The sequence below is a fragment of the Cottoperca gobio genome, chromosome 10, assembly GCF_900634415.1.
Source record: "Cottoperca gobio chromosome 10, fCotGob3.1, whole genome shotgun sequence".
In the NCBI taxonomy this organism is placed as follows: Eukaryota; Metazoa; Chordata; class Actinopteri; order Perciformes; family Bovichtidae; genus Cottoperca; species Cottoperca gobio.
The window spans coordinates 4,621,146-4,645,097 of record NC_041364.1 but is presented as its reverse complement, the minus strand read 5'-3'; the positions used below and the strand labels follow the sequence as shown (position 1 = coordinate 4,645,097).

At 41.9% G+C, this 23,952-nt stretch overlaps 1 protein-coding gene across 1 annotated transcript; it reads right to left on the bottom strand.

The window, feature by feature from the left end:
• Positions 1 to 752: 752 nt before the first annotated feature.
• On the bottom strand, positions 753 to 18,649 carry gpm6aa (glycoprotein M6Aa). The gene is made up of 7 exons (XM_029441051.1): positions 18,241 to 18,649; positions 7,942 to 8,134; positions 7,540 to 7,696; positions 6,278 to 6,431; positions 5,564 to 5,640; positions 4,475 to 4,540; positions 753 to 2,824 (listed from the first exon to the last, which is right to left on the bottom strand). The coding sequence occupies exons 1-7, from the start codon at positions 18,275 to 18,277 to the stop codon at positions 2,672 to 2,674; spliced, it is 837 nt and encodes a 278-aa protein (XP_029296911.1). The 5' UTR covers positions 18,278 to 18,649; the 3' UTR covers positions 753 to 2,671.
• Positions 18,650 to 23,952: the final 5,303 nt, after the last annotated feature.

Below are 23,952 nucleotides of genomic sequence, written 5' to 3'. Positions count from 1 at the left end.
TGTATTTGTTAGCAATTTAAAAACAGAATAATATTCTATAATGGTACACTTTTAAAAGAGCCATTCTGCATAATGAGTGCTTTTACTTTTGATACCTTAAGTAAAACATTAACCTTTAATGCACATGTAAACTAAAAGTGCAAAGCTTTAGACAATCCTCCATCTTGGTGGCATAGAGAGTGACATCAATCCTACTATTGAAATCTTTATTTGAAACTGATTCTGTAACTTTACAAACATAACTTTGGGATTTGGCTGATGCAAAGGTAGAAATTAAGTATCTATTTACCACCAAAATCAACTCACCTGCACCCGAGACTAGAAACCCTGGACTCAAGTTTTATTAGTGAACAACGTTGCACAGAATCTGTTCATTTAGAAACTGTACGTTGTTGTATTATTTATTCTAATTCTACGCCTTTGATCCTCGCACTTTTACTGGCTTCATATACCTTCTGTATTAACAAACAATATAAGAGTGCTTCATAATCTTACTGATGCAGATGTACGTCACTCCTTTTGGCTGCCAACTCTTTATCTGGATTGTCTGAGAGGAAAGGGAGACACCTAGTGGTGGGAGGTTGTACTGATTGTATTTCCTTTTTGTTTCTTTTAAAATAATAATCCATCTCTGGACAATCTAATCCCGCCTGATCATATTTCACATTTAATAACAGTGATTTATCGGCTCATACGGTAGCTATTAAAAATCCTGTACTACCAGCAGGACATCAAAACAAAATGGACACAAGACACGCAAAGTATTTATTAACAAGTACACAAGTGAATTTTATTAATGCAAGCAAATTTGATCATACAGGTCAAATAAGCCACTTCAAGCTGTTGGCACATGAATGTACAAAACATATTCAATTTAAAGCCTGCTACTAAGCATTCGTAGTGAAAGTACAAAAGACTAATACAAGGAGAAAGCTGAAAGCATTTTTCAGATCATTACAGAGTAAGCAATGTTGGTACAAGTATTAGTTTTAAGACATGGTTGAGAGCTCATCACAAACTAAATAGACACAACTCAAAGACTACAGTTTCTAATATCAGTAGCATAACGCGGTAAGCGTGGGAGGTTTAGTACTGCACATATAAACAAAGGGTTGATCCAGCAAGACAGTCAAAAGTGTAAAAATAAAGAAGTGGAATAAAGTAACTTTTGAGTCATTAAGACTATATTAATGCATGTCCATGCCACGAAAAACATCTATATTCACAGTCTTTACTAACAGTACAGTTATCCAACTTTGAGTTGAACACCAATGCGCTTACATCTAGAGAGAGCACAGAAATGGTCAAATAAGTGCATGAAACTAGCTTTTAGGAATACCGACAAAAACACATTTTGCCAGGCAATGAACTGACAGGCCACCTTTTTGTAGTGGCATCAGGATGTGTAAGCAAGTTACAGTTACTGTCATGAACAAAATCACTGTGACACACACTTTTCTCACATCTGACAATTCACCAAGGAGTGCCATTACACCAACAACTGTCAGGGTTTCTTTTCGGGTTGAGACGGGTAGATGCAGAGTGCACCGACCCAGAGTGACCTCATCTTATTCTCACATGTATTGTCCTTAATGTCAGTGCTTAACATATAGGTATGATTTGATATATCAGTATTTACAGTGCAGAGTTCTGCTAAGACAGGAAATTTGTATTTATAAAGTTCCACTTTTAAGAAATTAAAAAAAGGGCTTATGAAAGCATGTTTGCATGTGCTTTTGTGGCTCGTGATTCAAAGACGATGGAATCCTTCACAGTCCTAAAGTACATTTAAATTGGCAAGATTATCATAAAATAACCCATAATTTATCTAGAATTGACTAATCGCATCTTTGATTTCCATCAAAGTCATTGTTTCCTGTTTAACAGGCTTGGCACGTCTAGCAAATATTTGCTTTACTCTAATGATTTGGTATTTCGTATTGTGTTGTATTGGTATTGAATAACTTCAAATAGAAAAAACAGATTGAATACTTTCATATGAAAGCGGTTTTTAATCCCTGGGAATACTGGTATGACAAAGGCTTATGATGCTTAATGGTTGCGTTGTGACATTTAAAATATTTTCAAAACTAACCACCCGTTCACATACAGTACATCGTTTTTGAACATGAAATCTCCAGACACACGACACGAGAAATGTGCTTGAAAACCCTTTTAAGCCCCTGTTGACCCCCTCAGAAATCAGCAAAAAATAAATTATGCATGAGAGCAAAATGACACGAAGCATCAAATAAAGAAATTAAGAAAAATAAAACAACTGTACGCAAATGATTCAAAAGTAAAAAAGAAAGAAATACTACTGCTACTTCTGATTCTACTAACTACACTAAGACTACTATCGGCACTAAACAACTTTGTTTCAAGAATAATATAACGGCCATAATGATAATCATAACACCATCCATGAGAGAGGTAAAGGGGCTTTTTTTTTTTTCATCTGAAATGCTGTTTGTGACTGAGGAGGTTTGTGTGACGTCCCCCCCAGACCACATTGTCATATGACGCACCAGTGACATCAGCAGTGGCGAGGGCCCTAGGCGCCATCCGCCCCCCCTCGGGAGGGGATGGTAGAGAGAGACAGAGAGAAAGACAGAGGAGAGAAAGAGAGGGAGAGAGGCCGGAGTGGCAGGGCCAGGCCTCACGCTGGTCTTTATGTGTAGGCGTTGAGACGCTCCTTGGAGCGAGTGGAGTGGATGTCATGAAGCTCCTGCTCCTCCTTTGACTTGATGTCCTCGTACTTCTGCATCCGGCAGGCGTCCTTCACGTAGGCCCAGTTGGCAGACAGCACCATCAAGTAGTGGATCTGTGAGAAGTGGAAAGTTATGAAGCGTGACAACAATGCAAAGCCAGTTTTTCACAAATCACATAAGATCTGCCTTCTATGATTTGTGTTCATATTTGCCTCCTCAAATTGAATTGTGAATGCAGATTTTATACTGCATATCATCTAATCCAGGGGTGTCAAACATGCGGCTCAGGGGCCAGAACCGGCCCGCCAAGAGGGTTCAATCCGGCCCGCGGGATGACTTTGCAAAGTGTAAAAAGGAGTTGTTTTAATCATAAAGTAAAATACTGTTCCAGATACCTGTGAGGAAATGTGTTGTGTCTTTGTAGATACACTGTGATCAGTAAGCTTTAACACACATGTGTAAATGATAAACTAATACTATTTCACCTTTTTTTCTTAAGACATTTCAGGTTGTTCATAATGTTTGGTAATAAAGATAAATTTGAACATTTTCAGAATGAACTTTTTTGCTCTAAAACGAAGGAAACATTTGGAGTTGTGGTTATTTATATGTTATTATGCTCTGATTTTACTGGTCCGGCCCACTTGAGATCAAATTGTGCTGCATGTGGCCCCTAAACTAACATGAGACACCCCTGCTCTAATCAGAATATAATGTAGACATTATTATTCAATTCTTAGTGTTATTATCTTTTGTGCATGCAACTTAGACTACCTATGTGTTATTTAAAATGCAATTAATACACTTGTAAAGCTTGTTTGGGTATACTGGCCCTTTAAATTAAGGAGGACATTTCCAATGACCCAGCAGGTGGCAGCATAATGCAAAAATGTTCCCTTGGACTTGTTACCATGGCAGCTAAGAATATAATGAATGTATTGTGCTTTAATGACTGAGGTTGTTACACAGCTTTTCTTTTCACAAGGAATGGCGGTGTTCATAGCGGCGGTGCTCTTCGTTTCTGATGTGCTAACACAAATTAGAGATTCAAACACTGAATTCTGAAGAATTCCTTCTTTTTTAGCACTGTTTCTGGCTCTGAAGCTGCCTTTGAGGGCATCTCATTACTGGGATGCATCAGCATCTCTGTTGAGATGAATGTTTCTCCGTCATCAGCTGGGGAAAAAATGAGCATGTACAGAGACAGAGTCCTGCCACAATTTGCACCATCATCCCTGAATAGCAAACACTGTCTCAGAAAATGGCTTCTCACAAATTACTGAGCGATGTTTGCAACTATCTCAGAGCCTTTCTTCTCCCTGTTTCCATGACAACGGCCATGACATGCCTGGCGCCTCCGAAAGAGGGAGGGAAGACAAACCCTGTCTTTTTCACTGCGCCAAAATGCCTTCTCTCCCATCTACAGCTATTCTCTCACAAGCAAACACAACACAGGCTTGCCATGAACCAGCCGTGAACCAGCCGTGAACCAGCCACAACAAAACACATGACACATTATCTTTCATTATCAAAAACGTTTAACTTCTACCACTGCCGAAATGACATGCTAACACCAAAGAGGAATATAAGGTGGTGCATTAGTAAAGAAATATATAAATAAAAACTCCAACCAGCATAGGGTGCCATCTGTGGCGTCTGCATTTAAATATAAACGTGTAAATGAAACGTGTTCTTCTGTCTTGTGGTTGATTTGAAAGATTTTTTTAGTTATGTTTTGTATTTAAGTTTTATTGGCGTCTCACCATAGCAATAACAGCAGCTCCTGCTCCAGCGAGGGCACAGATGAACAGGTGGAATGTCATGTCCAGCTGTAGCAAAAACAAATCACAGCACATGTTACTCTTGGAGCATTAGTGGACGTCTGTCAATGAAAATCCTGCTGGGAAATGCAACATTCAGTTCATTATTATTTACATCCACAAACACTTTATCATTCATTATAGGATTCATGTTGTACTTTAACATGCCTTTTCTGTTTTGCATGTAACCAATAATAGCAGTCAGCAGTTGTTGTTAGCAGCCACGACAGCGACGCTGGTATTGTTTTCAACGTGTGAGTCTGTGTGTGTGTCGTCATCGCCAAATGTGCTCCTGGTGACACCTGCTGTAGCGGGAACTACCACAGAGGAGGTTTGGAGTTCTGTTTCTGTCTGTCTGTGGACAGATTTTGTCACCGTGATTACGTCACAACCGTGCGAGATGCAGTCTAAAATGTATTTGTACAGATTTGTGATTGATATCCAAAAATGGGCGTGGTACAAGCAATGGCCCCTTTGCCCCCGCACTCTTTACGCCCCTGGTCCAATTTGGCATCACAAAACGTTAAAGATGTGCACATGAGATCAAAATGAAGGCTGAGTTGGAAGATGTCCGCGGTCTGAGCAAGAGGGGGGTGAAGGGGCCATTGGTTCCCCCGTTTTTACCTCTGTGGCCTGATTTGGCATCACAACACATCACAGGTGTGAAGTAAAGATCAAAATGAAGGCTGAGTTTGAAGATGGGTGTGATCCGAGCAAGCTCGCCGGAAGTACAGCGGGCCTCTGAGCAGCTTCATCAGAGCAGCTGAGGAAAGTGCCTTGTTCAAGGGCACCAAGGCAGCGGTGTTCCTTTCCAAGTAATGTGTGTTTGATGTGTCATTGTGGCTTGTGGGGAGCAACAGATCTTTTGAACGACTGTCCCAACTGTCCAGCTGTTGTTTGCATTCAAACCGGCCAACTGTCATAATCTTTTGTCTAATGCGTACGATTCTCCTTCCAGTATTTGCATTTATGCATTAGCAACATAACAGTAATTAGTAACACGTTTTGATACTTGTATTCTTTATATCTTACCTCATTGGATTCACACATCTTGTAAAACTTCTCTGATCCAGCACACACTGTTTTCGCCTCAGCAATTGGCACAATACCTGGGAATAAATCAAATAAAGCATGTGTGGAAACTAATGAGCAGCATGTAGACAAAGAGCCGACAACAACAAAGTGCAAGAAGTGACAAAAAGCATCATATGTACACTTAAACCCTTATAATACAGACATAATGTAAACAATGTCACACACAGGCAAAGCGTAGGCCTAGAATATGATGGTGGCAGCTGAAATGGTTGTTGACACAGAGGCGGTATTATTGGCCGCCGGTGGCTAATGGGCTGAGAGATGTGGCACTAATTAAAAATAACGAGTCGGCCATATAAGCTACTGATGTGATGGACCTTCATCCTATCTTAACATAACGTTATTCTGGATCATTACAGTTTGCAGGATAGTAATTTGAGGAACAATATATTGTACATTTATTTGATTGGGTCATTATAGTAATTTATCTCAATTCCCCATAGCCTTAAACGTTGCATTATACATCCTGAATTGGAAGAGGAGATTAACAAACTAGACACTTTACTTGTTAAATAAGCGTTATAGTCTACTGGGTGAGTTGCGAGGGAACAACCTTCCCAGGAAGACTGTTCAACATAGATGAGAGAGGTGTTCAGCAATAATCTGAACAGCGGGAGGTAAAGAAATGGAGACAGAATATCAAATCCTTACCATACTGGCGTGGGTCCAGGCAGAGTGTGGCCCCCTCCAGCACGGTAGCATTTTGGCAAATATTCCAGATGTTGAAATAAATAAAGACTGGGAGGGAGGTGAAAGCAGTCACTCCGAGCCAAGCCAGCATGAAGATGTATGTCAGCATGATGAACTGCAATGGCAACAGAGGAACACAGATCATGTTTAGGTACTGTGTCGATTAACACATCGTGTTGTTGTATATCCTGATGCACGTCCAGGGCCTCTTGAGGGACACACACTGTCTGCTGTGCACCTGTCACCTTCCCAAGCCACCACATGTTCATTTCTGTCTTATTTTGGTTTGGATATTTCCATGGGCACAAGATTAGTGCATACAAACTTAATGACCCCAGTGACCACAAATACCACAGCGTAGCTCATTTCCGTTGGCTCCCCGTGGAGCTTCAGATTTGCGAAGCAATTATATCCACAAGATAATCTTGTTAGGATTGCTGCGGGCTCTCTGATATGCTCTGTGTGAGAGTGCTCCTAATTCTTTATTGTTATGGCGGTATAATACAATTATTTTGGATGGATGCTTTTAATGTAATTTTAGAGCACTTCAAATGTGACAAAGTGCAGGCATTAGGAATTAGGATTAGGAATCTTTTTTTGAAATAATCTACACAAACGCATGCAAATTAGGAAAATCATTCAGTGCACAGAAGCATGTGTTGCTGCCTGATTTGAAATTGCTTGCTCAATTCCTACATATTGCACATTTAGAGTTGAACAATCCATAATATTTGATTAATATTTGACGGGACCCAATAACAATGTCTACACTGGGTTTATAAAATATACTTTCTGTTGAAAACACCTGACAGGCTGACGTGATTTGGTAAAAACCAACAGCATGAGTGGTGAGAACTACACCTTCGAAGGGAAACTCCCCTGGAAGTACCTGCCCTTTAGATAACCACGTGATTCTTTGAAATGCACAGCAGCAATGAAAGCTTATCCACAGTAGAAGATATCATTATTATAATTACAACAATAAACATTACAGGCCATTTAGCAGACGCTCTTATCCAGAGCGACTTACATTGAACTAAGTACAGGGACAGTCTCCCTCAGGGTTAAGTACCTTGCTCAGGGTGGCAGCCTGGTATTGAACTCCCAACGTTCTAGTGTTTTGTCTGGAAGGCGTACCACTAGACCACCAGGCCATCACCAGTAGGCCATCATAACGGTAAGTTTAATTTGACAGTTAATATGTGGTGAAATGTTAGCCCTACCCAAGCGCTGACACAGCGTCCGCAGGTGGTGATCTTGAAGTCTCCATACAGATCTTTAATGGCTCCGCTGGTGAAGAAGCCCTCCACCATCAGCAGGATGCCGTAGACGAAGAAAGCCGAAGCAATGCCGTAGATCACATACTTGATAATGTCAATCCTGAAGAATGAAGAGAGAACCACTGAAAACATCGATGACAACACAACGTTACACTTTATACTTGAGAAGGGAACAAGTCTGAATTTGGAGATTTGCTGCGGTGTGGAGCGTGTGGTGTGGGCTGTGTCGTAGAGCGTGTTTGATGGGTTTCCCCCCCCCTTTGTGAGTATGCGAATTAGCCAATTCTTTAGGGTAAATAATAGTTTCTTTAACGCCTAAATCCAGTTTGACCCTCTTCTACTCACATGGTAAAGACGTCCAGCGCATCCACAGGGCTCCGCACCACCTCGAAGTAGTTCTGGAGGATGGTGACGGTTCCAGACAGGGCCTCATGTCCGCAGCCGCAGAACAGAGCCACGCCCGCGTACAGCAAGATGGTGGCTATAAGGGATGGGTAAGGTATTCCACCAAGGCATTTGATGCAGCATTCAAGGCACCCTGGAGACACACACAAAGAGATACAACTATTAGTCAACACAAACAGAAGAGGACTGTAAAACACGGGATGGACGGACGTTTCTGTGGTGCGCTGTGACACAGAGTGAGACAGGATTCCTGCCCTGCACGCACGAACACGACTACATTCAAAGCCACGAAATGCAGTAAGATATTTATTGGCCACTTTCTCTTTATCTATGCAGGGATCTGGCTTCCCTGTAATCTTAGTTTGTGCAGCATATTCGTTCCATCGGTCTCTCAGCCCTACAGAGGATTCTGACATTTTATTCAGCACTTAAAAACTCAGCCCGAGTTTTACATAGTGAGCCTGACTTTTAACCCCATTCTTCTTTGCCCAGCTTCCTGTCGCCGGCGGTCCTTAAGGTGACTAATCGCTGCGCCGCTTCAACTTCAATCTCCTGTCGCACAGATTGCTCACAGAGAAGCTGAGTCTGTAAATACTAGTGCATGCGAGTGTGTCTGTATGAATTGCTTAGATTTATGAGTCTCCCCGTCGTGCTTATGTATTGTGTGTGCGTGTGTCTGCATGTGTGCGTGTTGAGGTACACGCCACAACACAAGTGGAGTTTATTTCCCGTGTAAGCACCTAACAAAACCAGACTTTACAGGGTCTTGCGGTGCATCGCAAACACATTTTCCACAAAGCCCAGCCAATTTTGAATCAATTTGTAACTCTTCATTTAAATCTGTATTACAATGGAGAGAGTATGATTACATCACTATCGTGGCCCGTGATTGAATTCATCTGCATTCACACGGCTGTCCTCGTTCAGAAGAGAGACTCCATGTTCGCTTTTCATCCTCATTGTTGTAGAGATAATAAAATATTTCAGGATCGTTCATCAAGGATGTTTTTTAGCATCATCTCCTTTTGTGGTTATCCCGCTGTCTCTTCACCTCTGTTACAAAGCAAGAGCCCCCCCCCCCCTCCTTCTCCTCCACCTCCTCCTCTGACTCTGATCCAAACCTGAGTGGAATACCAAGTAGCTGGTCCGCCTGCTGGGCTGTGCCGAACGCTCAGACACTTGGTGCAACTCCGTCCCTCGTCTAGGCTTCCTCGCTGATTCTACCTCCCTACTTTTGTCTTACGATTTCCCTAAAACCTCTGCAGCTTTTCTCACTAATTATAATCGACCCAGGTCAGCTACAGTTTTGAGAAATATAAATACCTCAATTGAAATAGACGTTGTTGGACGTGGTGTTGGAGGTTTTCTGGCCTCAATCGTGCTAAATTGGAAATATGCCCAGTTTATGCTCAAGTGGAGGTTTAAGCAGGAGGTTCACACCTTGATGGGGGAGATTTCTGTAGGTTTTCGTCCAAATCAACAGGGTTGCTGTTTGCTGGGACATTACCTGGCGAGGGTTATCAAGTACAGCAGACACCTCACCTATTGGTCAGGTACTGACGGTGCCATCTGACATCCATTCACAGGCACCATCACACCAATTCACACCTTCATGAGTGTGACAACCTGGAGTAGGTTGAAATGGAAAGGACTCCCTGTGAGCCAGTACATCTGGTGCCGCCTCATGGATGACAATTTAAGCCCAATGCATGGTGTAGTCATGACGGATATATTCAGATGATTTCATACCATTTGTTTTGTGATTCAACTTATCTTGTCCTCACAGTTCTCAGTTGTTTCCGAGAATACTTTTGGCCATTTTGCTTTTAATCACAGGTGGATTTATGTAAATTGCTTGCAAGTGTTACCATTCAGCAGTGGAGTGTTTGTGATTGTCTTCATTCAAAATGCAAAGTCTCTTTCAGATGCATTGCATTCTGATGTGTTGTTGCTACAGTTGGTGGATTTCTTAATCGTCATTACCATTAAAATAAACTATGTTCCATTAAACGCCAGTAATGCGTGATGCAATACCTATAGCCATGTTTTCAATACGTCGTAAGTGATTCTGTCACCGCTCCTTGGAATCATTATCTGGAGTTGTCCTATCATATCAGGCAGCGACAGGATTTATTGATGCCCTTCATGCTCTGGGTCAGTGTGCCTGTTTAAGCGAGTGTAAAAGATCAAACTGTCCACAGGCAAGTGAACAGATGATTAAATACTGTACGTTGACACTTATTTTAGCCTCAATGTCATGTGTGGGGAAACTGTTTGGGTTTTTCATGAAGCACATGGAAACTTTATCATTTCTTTTCGTATTGAATCTCAAAATTGGGTTTTTGTTTGCTGAAGTGAGATGCATATTCGTTCACTAATCACCTGCAGTTACTACAACCTTGCATGGGGATCAAGCTGTTTCCATTTTTTCGAGAGAATTCATGTTGTTTTTCTTTCCCCACCTTTTGAGACGTGCTGGTTAAATTTGGCGCTGGAGATGTTGGGAGCTTGTGCTCTACATGGAGGGAGATGAGCAGTCATATAAATTATTCATGTCATGGCCTCAATCAAGGTTTATTACCGCTGCATTATTTACACTTCTGCAGACAGATTAAACCAGTTGGAGCTGACGGCTCGCTGTTCTTCATTTCTAATACAGTTTACTTTCCCCTGATGTACAACAGCGTGACTCAAATCAAAAAGTCATGATGTCGTCACTGATCATTACCGACACACGCAGCAGAGCCGGCCTGCCTGCTTTGCGCTTTAGTAGTTTTGCGAGCAACAACTAAATAAGTCGTCTTGTGACTTGACTGAGAGGAAGAGTTGTTTCCATGGAAACGGTTGCAGATGAAGTCACGGGGTAAGATGGAAGCTTTAGTGCGAGGACGTAACCAGAGTGAAGTTGTATTGATTGTCTGCCTTTAATTTCCTAACTCCTATTAGGAAATGAAATGACTTGTGAATAGTAAATATTGTATTATATAATCTAATGAATATGGAGGGGAGTCCATTCAGTCGAAGCTGCAGTGTTTTTAATATTCTTGCATGTTCCACACACATTTCGAGGATAATTAAAGCTGGCCCACGCTATGATTGCTTTCCGGCTGCTGTGATACGGCGTTTGATTAACGCAGTGAAGACATTACCTGATGCACGTCCTCCCCTGCGTTACACAGAACCTCCTCTCGTTTCCTCTCTGTAACTCTTCATCGATCTTAACCGGCTCTCAGATGGAGCTGGTGAAAGATGGCAAGTGGTGGTGCGTCGGTGACTCGGAGAGCTACTGGATGCTTGATCCATAATTTAGAAGCGGCACAGTGCAGCAGAGCACAAGCCTCTCACATTCATTATTCATGCTTTCTGCTTAGCCCAACATTACCTGCGATGAAAATAAAAGATCCCCTGCTTGATGAGGAGGCGCACATATTTGAATTGATCTTGCTCACAGTGTGTAGCACTCCGACCCGCTCTGACCCGCTCTGACCCGCTCTGACCCGCTCTGACCCGCAGCAAGTCAAGCTGGGAATTTGGCATATTTGACTTTGGCTCAGTTTGTTTAAACACAGCAATAGAAGCAATGATGAATGATCTCACGTGTGCTCATTAATTGGTTTTGGTTAAGCAGGAAGCGATGGAGATATTCTGGTTATTGTTTTTATGGCAAATTGACAGTTTGGATTCCCTCCCCAAAGATTGTTCATGAGTTTAAAGAGCTTTAAAAATAGATCATTGTTTTGAAGTAACACTCAGATTTAATTGCTTTTGTTCCTTATGTCTTCTTAACAAGGACAAAATAACTAAGGTTTTTTTTTCTCCCCCTGAGTGTTAATCAAATAAATAACACCTGCCAAAATTGAAAGTCTGGCAACATTAGGATTAGCTAAATGGATTTTGAACAAAGAGTTTTTAGATTTTTTTTATCCTCCACACAAAAAAAGCCTCTGTCTAAAAAAAAAAGTGAAGCCTTCATGACCCCAAACACTGCGGTCCAATCAACAGAAGGCATCTCCCTAATACAAAGAGAAAGGATGACCCCCCTCCCAGGGCCCCTCCCACCTCCTACTTCTCCTCCATCTGTCAGTGTCATATCCGACAGGCAAAAGGGACACACACACACACACACACACACACTCTCAGGTTATCCTTATAAAAAGCTTGGAGCTAAATGACGTGCTTCAAAGAAAGCATGACACTAACGAAGGACGTGCTGCCCTTTTAATGAGTTTGATCATATTTATATTTTTAATATGTCGCTTGATTTGATTTCTCACATTACTAAAGTTCATTAGATTTATATATATATATTTTATTTTTTTAAAGAAGTTGATATACTTATTGCAATTGATTGGATTGTTTTCACCTGAATGGATGTTTGACTGCAGCACATTTAAAAGAGCCACCAAATATCTCCCAGATTTACTTTAATTAATTAGTTTACAATGTCACAGATATAATAATTGAGAAGAGCAGGAGATCTCCATATTTAAGAAATGACTCGATTAATCTAGTGACGTGTACTGTATCAGTGTCGGGAAGTAACTCGTTGAATTGACCCCTGAGTGTTTGTGGCCCAGCAGTCCAGATGAGCGGGACAGACTGAAGCAGACACTTGAACTTTGCTGTAACTTGTAACTTAAATATTGCTTTTTAACTGAGCTTAGTAACGTAACAAGTTGTCTTTACTACCTTAGCTTCGTGTGGCCCAATGGCATCAGCTATCAGCCACAGGGGGGGGGGGGTTGTTTTTGTTTTATATCGCTGTCTTATCTAACTCATTTCACACATATATTCCCAGACAAACTGCTGACTGTGGCACTTTCTTTTATTAAAGCGATGTTGGGTTGTTACAGAATAATTGCGTTTTAAAGATGCTGTTGACTCGTAATGAGTTTGTTGATGCGTCCCTAATTAAAATGGATCTTTTCTTTTTGAAGAACACAGGCTTGACTTTTTCTGAAGTTGTAGCCACAGAGAATAAGACAGCTGTGTTGGAGGAGGAAATGAACAGAATTAAATAAAGGGGGGGGGGGGGGGGGTCACAGAAAAGAAAAGGATCTAATTTTATGTCTGCCTCGTGTTGACTTCACATCCACCACAAGACATCTAATCAGACTCCATTTTTTGCGCATTTCACTAGCAGTTATTAGTTCCTTGTTACCAGAGGAGTTCTGCATGGGGGTGGGGTGGCAGTGAGCCTGGTCCTAGAGAGAGAGAGAGAGAGAGAGAGAGAGAGAGAGAGAGAGAGAGAGAGAGAGAGGGAGGAGGGAGGGAGAGGTCTCAGTGGGGGGATGGTGTGTCTGTGTCAGTCTGAGAGTAATGGGTGAATACATGTCTCGTTGCTTTCCTATATTTAATGCGCAGCCCCCCTTCCCCTGAAGCGAGCAGGTTTTTTCAGCTCCCGCACGCCCCCCCCCATCTCCTCTGCGCATGTTTAATCAACCAGTATGGTTGCCATGTCAACCGCAGTGCAAAATCTGAGAATAGACCGGGTACTTCAGAGCCATGACCCACTTACTGTATGTCAACAAATTCAGTGGGACAATAGTGACTGAGACACATTACACAGATAACCCCTCTGGGCCAAAAGGGACGTTACAGGCCAGGTCTAAAAGCTCAGCCGCTGATTTCCACAAGAGTCTGAACACGACTGCGTGACTGCTGATCAGGGACGAGTCTTTAGTCTGCGGCGAGTTCACTCCAGGAACCGAGCAGCTAATGTCAAAAAGAAACCTCCGAAGAAGAGACGAGGGTTGTTCTTTTACTTTCAATTTGTACATTTTCAGCGTGCAGCTGGGTGAAATCCGCTTAAACGTTTTAATGGCCAACATCACAGGCAGCGAGCAGCAAGGCGTGGTGGGGATTTAAGATTTAAACAATAGAGCATGATGATAGCCTGTCTTCACTACATGATCGAATGTAACAAACGTTTTTATTGTTTCCAAATACGTCGTTCTTTGAAGAACCTGAACATTTTAGCTTGACCCAAATTTCTTTCTTTCTCTTTTTCTATATTTTAAATGTTTTTGAATCTTTTGAAATGAGCCAAATAAAGAGAGAACATATTTATAGGGGTTTTCCATCTCTCAATATATAAATATGTATATTGTAGGCCTAGTTTTAAAAAAAAAAAAATATATATATATATATATATATATATATATATATATATATATATATATATATATATATATATATATATATATATATATATATATGCATGCATGCATGCATCATATTATGGTTTAAAGATATTGCAAGAACCCAGAAGGGCTCTTCAGGAATGGTGTCAAATTGCATCATTATGTTTAGATCCATACTACAGAGTTACTCCTGTGAGAACAATACGAAATAAGAAAACCCCTCAAAAGTTCTCCTCTAATAGCTGCAACGAATTTCATCAGAACAATTGGTGGAATTCCCTGGACTTCCTCTGGGCCGGGGCAGGTTAGGATTCAGAACAATGAGGGAGGGAGAGAGGGAGGGAGAAGCGATACGTACTGTGAGTTGAAGCTATTATGTCAGAGTGGTGAAACGCATTCAGGCCATCGTGGGACACAAACTCTCAATTGAAGCCAATTTAATTCTTCAGGGTTAGCAGCTCTTTAAAGCAAGATGACCGACAACCCCGCTGAATTACAAGAACGCTCTTGGAAATATAGGAATTCATTCATGAATGTTGTGCAAATGAATAATACATAAGAAGTTATTTACTCTATAAATATACCATGCTAAATGAAAAATCAAGTGTAGTGCTGTTTACCAACAAGCTTCCAGTCTGACTGCTTCACCTGCATTCAAAGCAGCCTCTTGTGAATTCACCTCAATGCAAATGTGACATTTAATATGTGAGCCTGAAACCCGGTGAACCATTTAAAAAATAGAGCGACACTCCAATATCTTCAGTTTTATCATTGAGTCTGCTGTGTTCGTGGGACATGCTATTGGACTAATGTAAAAAAAGGATTTCTCGTCATGCCAAGTTAATTTCCTGATCAGACGGATCAAACAGACGGACAAGCGGTGCCTTGCCCAGTAGATTCTTGGCTCAGGAAATCCTAACAGGTGTGCCTTCCTCAGTGTTTCCATTCAGCCACAATTTACAACACCAAGGTGAACAATCTCCACAATGTTCATGGCTTATTAAAAATAAATAAAAAAAGGTATCGCCCATTTTGCGCTAATTTGCAAAACTACTTTAGAAATCATTTCAGTTCTGTGTTCACATTAGTGAAAGCTGCCTTTTCAAGCGTTGGGCGTTGCTTGGCTTCCTGCGGTACATAGTGTGCACTGCTACATTTGGCTAGCAGCTGAAGTGAGCAGAGTCCACCTGGTGCATCTGACTCATAATCTGAGATTAGACGTTAGCGTGCTGGGAGTGCACTCATTGACACCTTTTCTGTGGTCAAAGTGTTTGCAGTTTATTCGGGTGAAGTGTATTTTCAATAACATATTCAATTGTCTTTTAACAGTGGCATACATTTCTAATGGATAGTAAACACAGTACACCGTTGGTAATGAAAGAGTGGCCCTCTCGTAGGTAAACAAGGAGCTTTTAAAGTCGTCATGGCTGCACACAAATATTGTTACAGTGCTGTGAGCTGAACGTTCAGTCCAACCTCTGACTTGATCTTTGATTGTAGTTTTCTTTGGGCCAACATCTCGGCAACCTGTTTATTATCATGTGTGAATGTAGAGTTTGGGTTTAACCTGAGCAGTGTTCCTTACGAACGATTACAGATATATACCGAATGAAAGGCATGAAATCAAAGTGACTTGGAACGAGACCTGACAGGGCGGCTTTATTGTTCATCATGCTTCATCAGAGCAATCATTTCAATCATCTGTTGTCTTCAGTAACCAGGAACAGAACTGACAGTTTGCAAGTCCCACATGGGTTAGCTGATCAGTGAGCCCTGCTACCTTGTTCTATTATCCAACATATCTGTCTTACATCGAGCAATGCTTTAGTAACCAATACGTCTGAATGTTGGGTCATGATCGTATCGTAGCCTGGTAGTTAATGGGGACCAGTCTTTGAATCTACAGCCCTTCATCTCCACACAGAGAGAAGCATCCTTTAAAGGTTAGTTATCAATCGACACGTCATGACTGTAGTATCTAACTTTGATCTGGTTCAACCTTCTCTCTCCAGGTGTTAAGTTTTAGCATATCATACACTTTGTGAGTCAGAAAAAGCATCTCTTACCGAAATCATCCTTGAAGGCTTGCGTTGTCTCCACGATACTATATGTACACCTTTTATTATACCAATGTTTTAAACCATAATCCTTCTTTCAAAGAATGAACCACTCAAGAGTTATGGAGAAAATGTTGGACGCAAATCATTCGGAGTTTGTCTGTCTGTGGTGACTTGTGGGCAGTGATTCATGAAGACATGTCACCCTGGTGGCTGCGTGCATTTGTCTGGCAGCTGAACCAGATTGAACGTCTTCTGAGGTAACAGGTTGGCCGTTTACTTTTTTGACAAACTCATTTTTATCGGTGGGAATGTTCATAAACGTCACGTACGGTGGAGGGAATGTGGTTATCTCTCTTTTTTTCCTTTATGCATCGGACATTTTTATCCTGAACCTCTTTTCCCTGCTGGAGTTTTAATCCCCAAACCAACCTTTCTATCTATCAAAGTTTATCAAGTGGCAACAAAAACAATTACGTCATCTCCAAAAAAAAGATAGACGTTTCTCCGTTGCATCTCTGCGATGGTTTGTGCCGAACGACTCTGACTGCACTTAACAACAAAATACATCTACAGCCCTCTGTTTGCACGTTTTACAATCTTTTAGATATCCAGAAGAAAAGGACGGCCAGAGACGGAGCTCGCAGTATATGAGTGCGCACTAACTCTTTACAAACCTGAGCGTGGCCTAAATGAACGGAAGTGGCCATAGAGAGATGCATGCACAGCTTGCATGGCTGCATCTTTCAGTTGGCTGAGCATTTATGTTAGTGGCCAAGCCTGACAGATTCTGCTTTCTGAGCAGGAATGCCTGAGAACACACCTAGTAATGGCGACCAAGAGGTATAAGATCAAAATCTGTAAGACCGGCGCTGCATATGCCTAACATTTCAAATTGTCATGGAAACAGCGCCGTCATAAATGATCTTGCAGCAATATTGTCAATCCCTTTAATCAACGGGGAACAACATAGAATCCCTGCATAGCTATTGTATCTGCATAACTAATATAATCAAACATTATCTCTCTCTCTCTCTCTCTCTCTCTCTCTCTCTCTCTCTCTCTCTCTCTCTCTCTCTCTCTCTCTCTCTCTCTCTCTCTCTCTCTCTCTCTCTCTCTCTCTCTCTCTCTCTCTCTCTCACTGAACTGCTACTGAAATCTCATCAGCAGGAGAATAGATGATGACCACACTTGGCCACTGCCATAGCAACTGCTTCAGCTCATATGTGTGCACCTGTGAGGTTGCAGGGAGGAGAGGCGGAAGGGAAGGGAAACACAAACATGTGAAGCCATGCCTGTCACATGAAGTAAATCTGAGAGGGAGGGAGAGACAAAGGTGTGTTCTACGATATATGATAACAGCATCCTGTCGGTCTCCACTTATGTTTCATTTCGGCGGAAGCTTTAGAATGAACACAATGTTGCACTCCACTTGTAAACACAAATATATATACTTTCACTCTCTCGCTGTTGTGCCTCCCAACTATACACTAAATCATTCATGCAGAGAAAAGGTGGTGGTGTGTGGGGGGGGGGGGGGGGGGTGAGGTAAAAATAGCAATTCCACTTTAGACAAAGCAAACACTGCGAAAGAACAAAAGAAAACCCCTGCATCAAATCCACACTGAATGTCGCAAGACACGTCTGTGTGTTTGTACACAAAGGGCAGAAGCTGAAAGCTGATGGATTAATGAGTGCAGGAGCTTCGTTTGCTTCTTCACTCTTCGTGTTTCCCTCTCAGTCATCGCGACAAGCATGAAAGCCTTATCGAGCAAACAAAGACAGACCAGCCCTCGCTGAAGCGGTTCACACCCCTCTGACTACCCAAACAGCACATATAGACGTGCACTCTTCAGTGGAGTGCTGACACTCAATGGACAAAGGAATCACCACAAACAGCTGCTCGCCTATTCATAAAGGAAAAGGCTAACATTTGTGCAATTGTCTCTGCAGAGGCACCGCTGCACACTCACAAAGCACCCCATGTCAGATTCACTTAAAGAAATCTCTCCAAAACATGCAAAGGAATACGTTCTTACCTTTCTGGGTTTGCCCCTCGTCCATGTCTTCTTCCATTGTGCGGATTCTGTTTTTAGATCAACAAGAGATGTGTGAAAGAAAATGCCTGTTTGGGCAGATTCAAAACCTTTTTCTATTTTTAAGGGGTAGTCCACAGAGCACTTCACTTTCTTTCCCTCTGTCTCACTTTTCCACTTTCTCTAGATGTCCCTACTGAACACCGTGATGGCCTGTCAGTAGTGGTTTCTGTCAAGCGTCCGGGCGATGCGAGGGATCACTGAGTCTTTGTGGTGCTGTCCATTGCGAGCTGCCGTGGCAAGTGCTGAAAACCTCCTTGGTCCCTGGTGGAGAAGGAGGAGGGGGAGCAGGGGGGGCTGGATGGAGCAGAGGGTGGTCTCTTTGGTAGGCAGGAAAGCGCATGTGCGACATGGGGGGTGCGGTGGAAGAGGCAGGAGTTTGAAACATGTAGAATTAAAACACTGAACGCACCATTGGGATAGAAACTGAGCAGTGACTCTAGACCTTCTGACTGTGTCGTATACAGACAGGGGGGTTTACGAGTGCGGGTCAGGACTAATTGCGCGGCCCACCCTAAACACCCCTTGTTCCCAGACAGAATGGTTAAGCCCGTCGCCCCGCGGCTGTGACTCTACTGCATTAACTCAACCTCTCCTTAAATAAAAGGGGGGACATCTGATTTTGAAATGGGATTCTCCTAATCGTATTAGTCACACAGATTCAATTATACGATCACCAAGGAGGTGTCATTGGATTCCTATCATGTAGATGCATCCTATCTGTGCAGACGTACACCGAATAAGAAAGGTGTTGCCCATTTTTGGTGATTTTCAGATTCAAACCGAAGGATTATTTACTGTGGGTTGAGGTTTTACAGCTCATGGTCTTATGTAACTCTTTGCTTAGCCAATGAACTGCTACTTTTCCTATCTCCCAAAAACTTGCATTTGCATTCAGTTGCAAATGTGTTTAACACTGTACAAGATATGTATATGCATCTAGAGAGGTTGTGCAAACGTTTTGAGTAGCAAGCAGTGTGGCAGCATTACAACAAGTCATAATGTAATACAATAGATCCTGAAGTAATGACTCGCACAAGGTGGATCGTACCTTTACACTGATGGAGACCAAACAACATAACGCAGATATTACCACATTGAGGGATGAGAGGCACAGATGAATAATTGGAAGATCATTGAGATGCATTAAGCTGCTGTGGGATGAAATAAATAGGATCTGACTTGACTTGCCGTGCAGGCAGATGGCTGTATGGATGGATGATCAGACAGGTGGATTAGATGAAACTTTAATGATCCCTGTGGGGAAATTGAGCTTCTGCTGTAGCAGAGGACTGGAACGCGGTCCAGAAAGAGGCCATTAAAGAAGTAAACACATTGACTTGTAGATAACACAGGGATGGAAAGACCAATTTTAACCAATGGAAATTGCTTTCAGAGTGATGCTCCGACCTTTCAGTCCCTAGTTGATCAATATGATAATAGATATGCTGGGAACCTGTAGCAGGAACATCTTAAAAGTTCTCTTTTCCTCAGACTCCTCCCTGATTGAAGCTGAACTTGAAGGACTTCTAGAGGAACCGCACCATCATCTTGATTGTGGTCTTTGTTTATGGTAATTATGCAAAATGAATGTTATGATTTATTGATGCTAAAATGTAATGCTTTATTAATGTTTTATCGCTTAATGCAACTTGAATTAATATTTAAATGAGCCTTCTGTAGCATACTGTCCAACCAAATGGTCTCACCTCCTGTGTCCACTAAGTACCTCACCTTCTTTAGTTTAATCTAGCAGACGAGCTTTTTATTAGCATGCTAGCGGCAGGACTCGAGGGACGGCGATGTCTGTCTGCTGGTCGCCGGTCTTTCTGCCGGTTGGTCAGTCCGTCGCTGCACCGCCTGGCTTCTCCTTCCACTCGATACGATTCCCCCTCAAGCGAACGTGTTGTGTTATTTGCAAACTGAAAGCGAAACGGGAAGATGCTTGTTCAGGGAACCTGCCAATTACAGCGAGGGGGGAGTCAAAGCAAAGGTTTCCAGTTCACTGTGTCTTAATCTTTGCTCTTTTATATCCGTGAAGAACATCACAAATAGGTTGTTTTGCCTTTAATTATTAAATGAGCCTTTCCTCGTGTAGATTAACGCTTGATATCTCCCCGTACACATTTAACCTCGTGTCTTTTATGGTTACTTCCTGTAGTTTGTTGTTTTTGCAGGTTTCCATTCTCAGACAAATGAAACGTCAGGGAACAGTTTTAAATAAACTCCACAAGGTGTTGATGGCAAAGACAAACGGGATCCCTTCACACGATGTGTTGTGAGGGAGTGTCGAGTGCCAGACATTTTCTTTTCTTGCTTTTCATAATATATTTGGCCCTTTTATCTTCCGTGATACTTGTATTTTTTACGTACCTTCCTGTTGCCGCTGCCCTTTGTACTGTGAGTCTAATACTAGCAGGCATGCTCTTTGTGAGCGAGAGCGCAGTCTTAGCATGTGAAGTGCATTGTTGTCTCCTGCGTTCACTGTACAGAAGTATTCAAGCCTCAGTGTTCGCTCAGTAAACCTGATGAGATGTGTGGAGCGTACTGAAGCAGATGTTTATTGTCCCCACGACGGTTAATTAAGAAATAGAAACGTAATTACAAGCCCACTGTGTTATCTTAGTAGCTTCTTTTCAACAGTTTTGTTCTCAATTCTTATTTAACACAAAACGAAACGTCACAATTAGAGCATTGCTCTTTAAAAGTCGTTTGTATGATATTAGTTTTTTAAAGTGTAAACAGCAGTAATGACACGGAGTCTCTCGGTGAAGGCTGAATCGAGTTTCAATCTAATGAATGATTACTAAATACTCCTACTCATGTGCACTTAATAAGCTACAGTCTTCTGAGATTTAGAAGATGAACAACAACGGGGGCCGGCAGCTCGTTGGACACGAACGCATTTTAACTTAATTGAAAATATGTAAATGAATAAAAGCAGTTTATTAGTGGATACTGAAGAAATACTGGCAGATATCAGAGTGTGACACGCGCATGACTTTTCACACATTGGCGTGCACGCCGACGTACAGCCACACAAAGTGCCCCACCCTTGGCCGGGATAACATGGCCACACGCTAGCTTAGCATGGCTTTGTTAATAGGGGTGGGAGATTTGCTGTGGGGGAATGGGGGAGGGCTTTTTTTTCCTAGTGGAATCCTTAGCTTACAAAGACTCACAATACCCCCTCAACGGCTCGTCGTGCTCCTGCCTGTGCTTCCAACAAGGCACTGACCCCCCCCTCCCCTACTGCTTAGCCTCGCCTTCGCCACTAGAGCTTCTTTCACACTGTGGGCACCATGATGCCGATAGGAAAAATCGGCAGATGGTGAAACACTTTCCTTGGGCATTTCAAGCATCCTCGCTTTCTAACATCAATTGCCTGGCATCTCTGATTCCCCTCACAAACGCTGTCTGTGTTGTGTCCATAAAGTGTGTGTGTGTGTGTGTGTGTGTGTGTGTGTGTGTGTGTGTGTGTGTGTGTGTGTGTGTGTGTGTGTGTTTTAATCTTGAATGAATATGCATGCATGTTGTTTTGTTTTTTTGTTGTTGTATGCATGCGTGTGGAGCTTGAAATCCTCCAGCCCCACCGCCTGTGCTCATGAGCAACAGAAGGAGCCAAAGAAGCTCACAGTAAGCTTATTAATGTCTCCTGGTCGCTCTCCAGTACGGGCTTGCTAGTTGCCATAGCAACCAGGACCTAGATATTGTTCATTAGAAGAGGCGTGGTGATGTAGAATAAATATACACATCACCCTGTCACCCTGGCCAGTGTGTGTGTGTGTGTGTGTGTGTGTGTAAAGCAGCCATTTATTGTGCATTATAAGAAGGAACGTGTCAGGACTCTTCTGTAGTTGTGCACTTCATTTGTCATTTTAATCTTTATATGGCTTCACTTGCTGCTGACTTCAGAATCTTTTGTTTATTTGTGTATCGGTATAAACCGACGCAGCTGAACGTGAAGCTCGATACTGAAAATCCAAATTCCGATGCTCCTCTCCCAGCGCCTGCAGAAATCAACAGGCGACAGCGCTCTTCGTCTTAAGTGCTGATGTGTGTTCACGCCCAGTCGAGCTGATGGAAATCAAAAGACACTGAAAGATTAAGGAGGTCAGGTTTTACAGCTCCAGGGAGGCAGGGAAAGAGGCTTTAACAACCATAGGAAAAGAAAAGGACGGGCGACTTCCACAGAGCCCACCAGATATATTATGGGCTGGTGGATTTGTTCAAATGTCAGATATCCAGTCTTACTCTCATAACGTGTTTGATAGATTGACTTGTAAATGTCACTTTGCAACATTTTGAAGCTTTTGTAATTGTTTGAATTTGCAGTTTACCCAAATGATGCTCTCCTCCACAATGGAGTCAAATGATGGAGGCAGCAATAAATCTCACGGTCATCTGTAGCTAATAGTCTTTTGAGTCTGCGGAGATCATATCATTACTGAATGGTCCTATCGCTCTATTGAAAGCAGGCTCTTAGACCACATGAGAAGCCAGGCAGTCAGCCAGAAACACTTATCATCCTGTCATCCCTTTTTCACTAGCTTCACAGCTCAATTGTACCGTACACTTGAGCATCCACGAGCGCTTTGAGATTTGGGGCCAACAGAGAGAGATCTCAATCTCAGAGTGAATCTGAGCGGCTTTGGCAGCAGATAATAACTAAATAATGTTTTCCACTAAGTCTGCTAAAATAAGCACACAATGGAGAAGATAATATCATTTGTTTTGCAATCTTATCAGGGATGTATACTTGGTTAGAAACGAGACACCTAAAGGGATAAGTTAATCCCTATTCAGTGAAATAATAGTGTGTTGTTATGCAGGTTAGAGCTGAAGGCTTCCAGTCAGGTAAACACATCGTACATTTGGATTATACATCATTAATTGCAGATATAAATGCAGTGTTTAATGTAGCACCAGCAGTAACCATAAAGCACATTAGTCAGTTAGTTTAGTATTACACCATCAGACAAGTCTGTAATGCTGATTGATTGTGTGCACAGTAGCAGCCGGCTGAGGACTACAAATAAGGACAAAGGAATTCTGCACTTGTTTTATAGTTAATTATATATATATATATATATATATATATATATATATATATATATATATATATATATATATATAGATATATATAGTTTATGTGTTTTATGTGTGTTTTTTACATTGTAAGAAGCTGTGGTTTCACCCCTGACAAAATAAATATCGACCACGAGCAGAAGTACGATCCTGTAACTGGCACACAGTGTCGAAATAATTAAAAACATGGAAATGTGTCCGTCAGGACTCGGGACGTAGACTTGTGCAGTCACTCGTGTACAGTAGCCACAGATAAGGAGATGCAAAATAGCCCTGAGGTGATCCAATGAAGAGGCACAACATATGTCGCCATTAACGCTGAGGATCCGCCATTTAGAATTATAATTATATATAAACAATTATAATGACTTTTAATACTGATGGGTAGCTTAATGTAATATAATGTATCATCATTTATTAGTTTATTTATATTTTGTACTAATAAATCTACATCTGCAAAGTAACTAAAGTTATCAAACAAGTGTAGTAGTAAAAACGTACACGCTTGTAGTGTGGTAGAAGTATAAAGTAGCATAAAACAGAAACCATGAGCTCTAATACACTCCC

Bases quoted from the DNA above. Each gene is read 5' to 3' on its own strand.
- gpm6aa (XM_029441051.1), bottom strand. From the start codon at position 18,277: ATGGAAGAAGACATGGACGAGGGGCAAACCCAGAAAG. The intron at 8,135-18,240 runs GTAAGAACGTAT...GTGTGTCTCCAG, and splicing joins CGAGGGGCAAACCCAGAAAG to GGTGCCTTGAATGCTGCATC. The intron at 4,541-5,563 runs GTAAGATATAAA...TTTTTGCTACAG, and splicing joins AGATGTGTGAATCCAATGAG to CTGGACATGACATTCCACCT.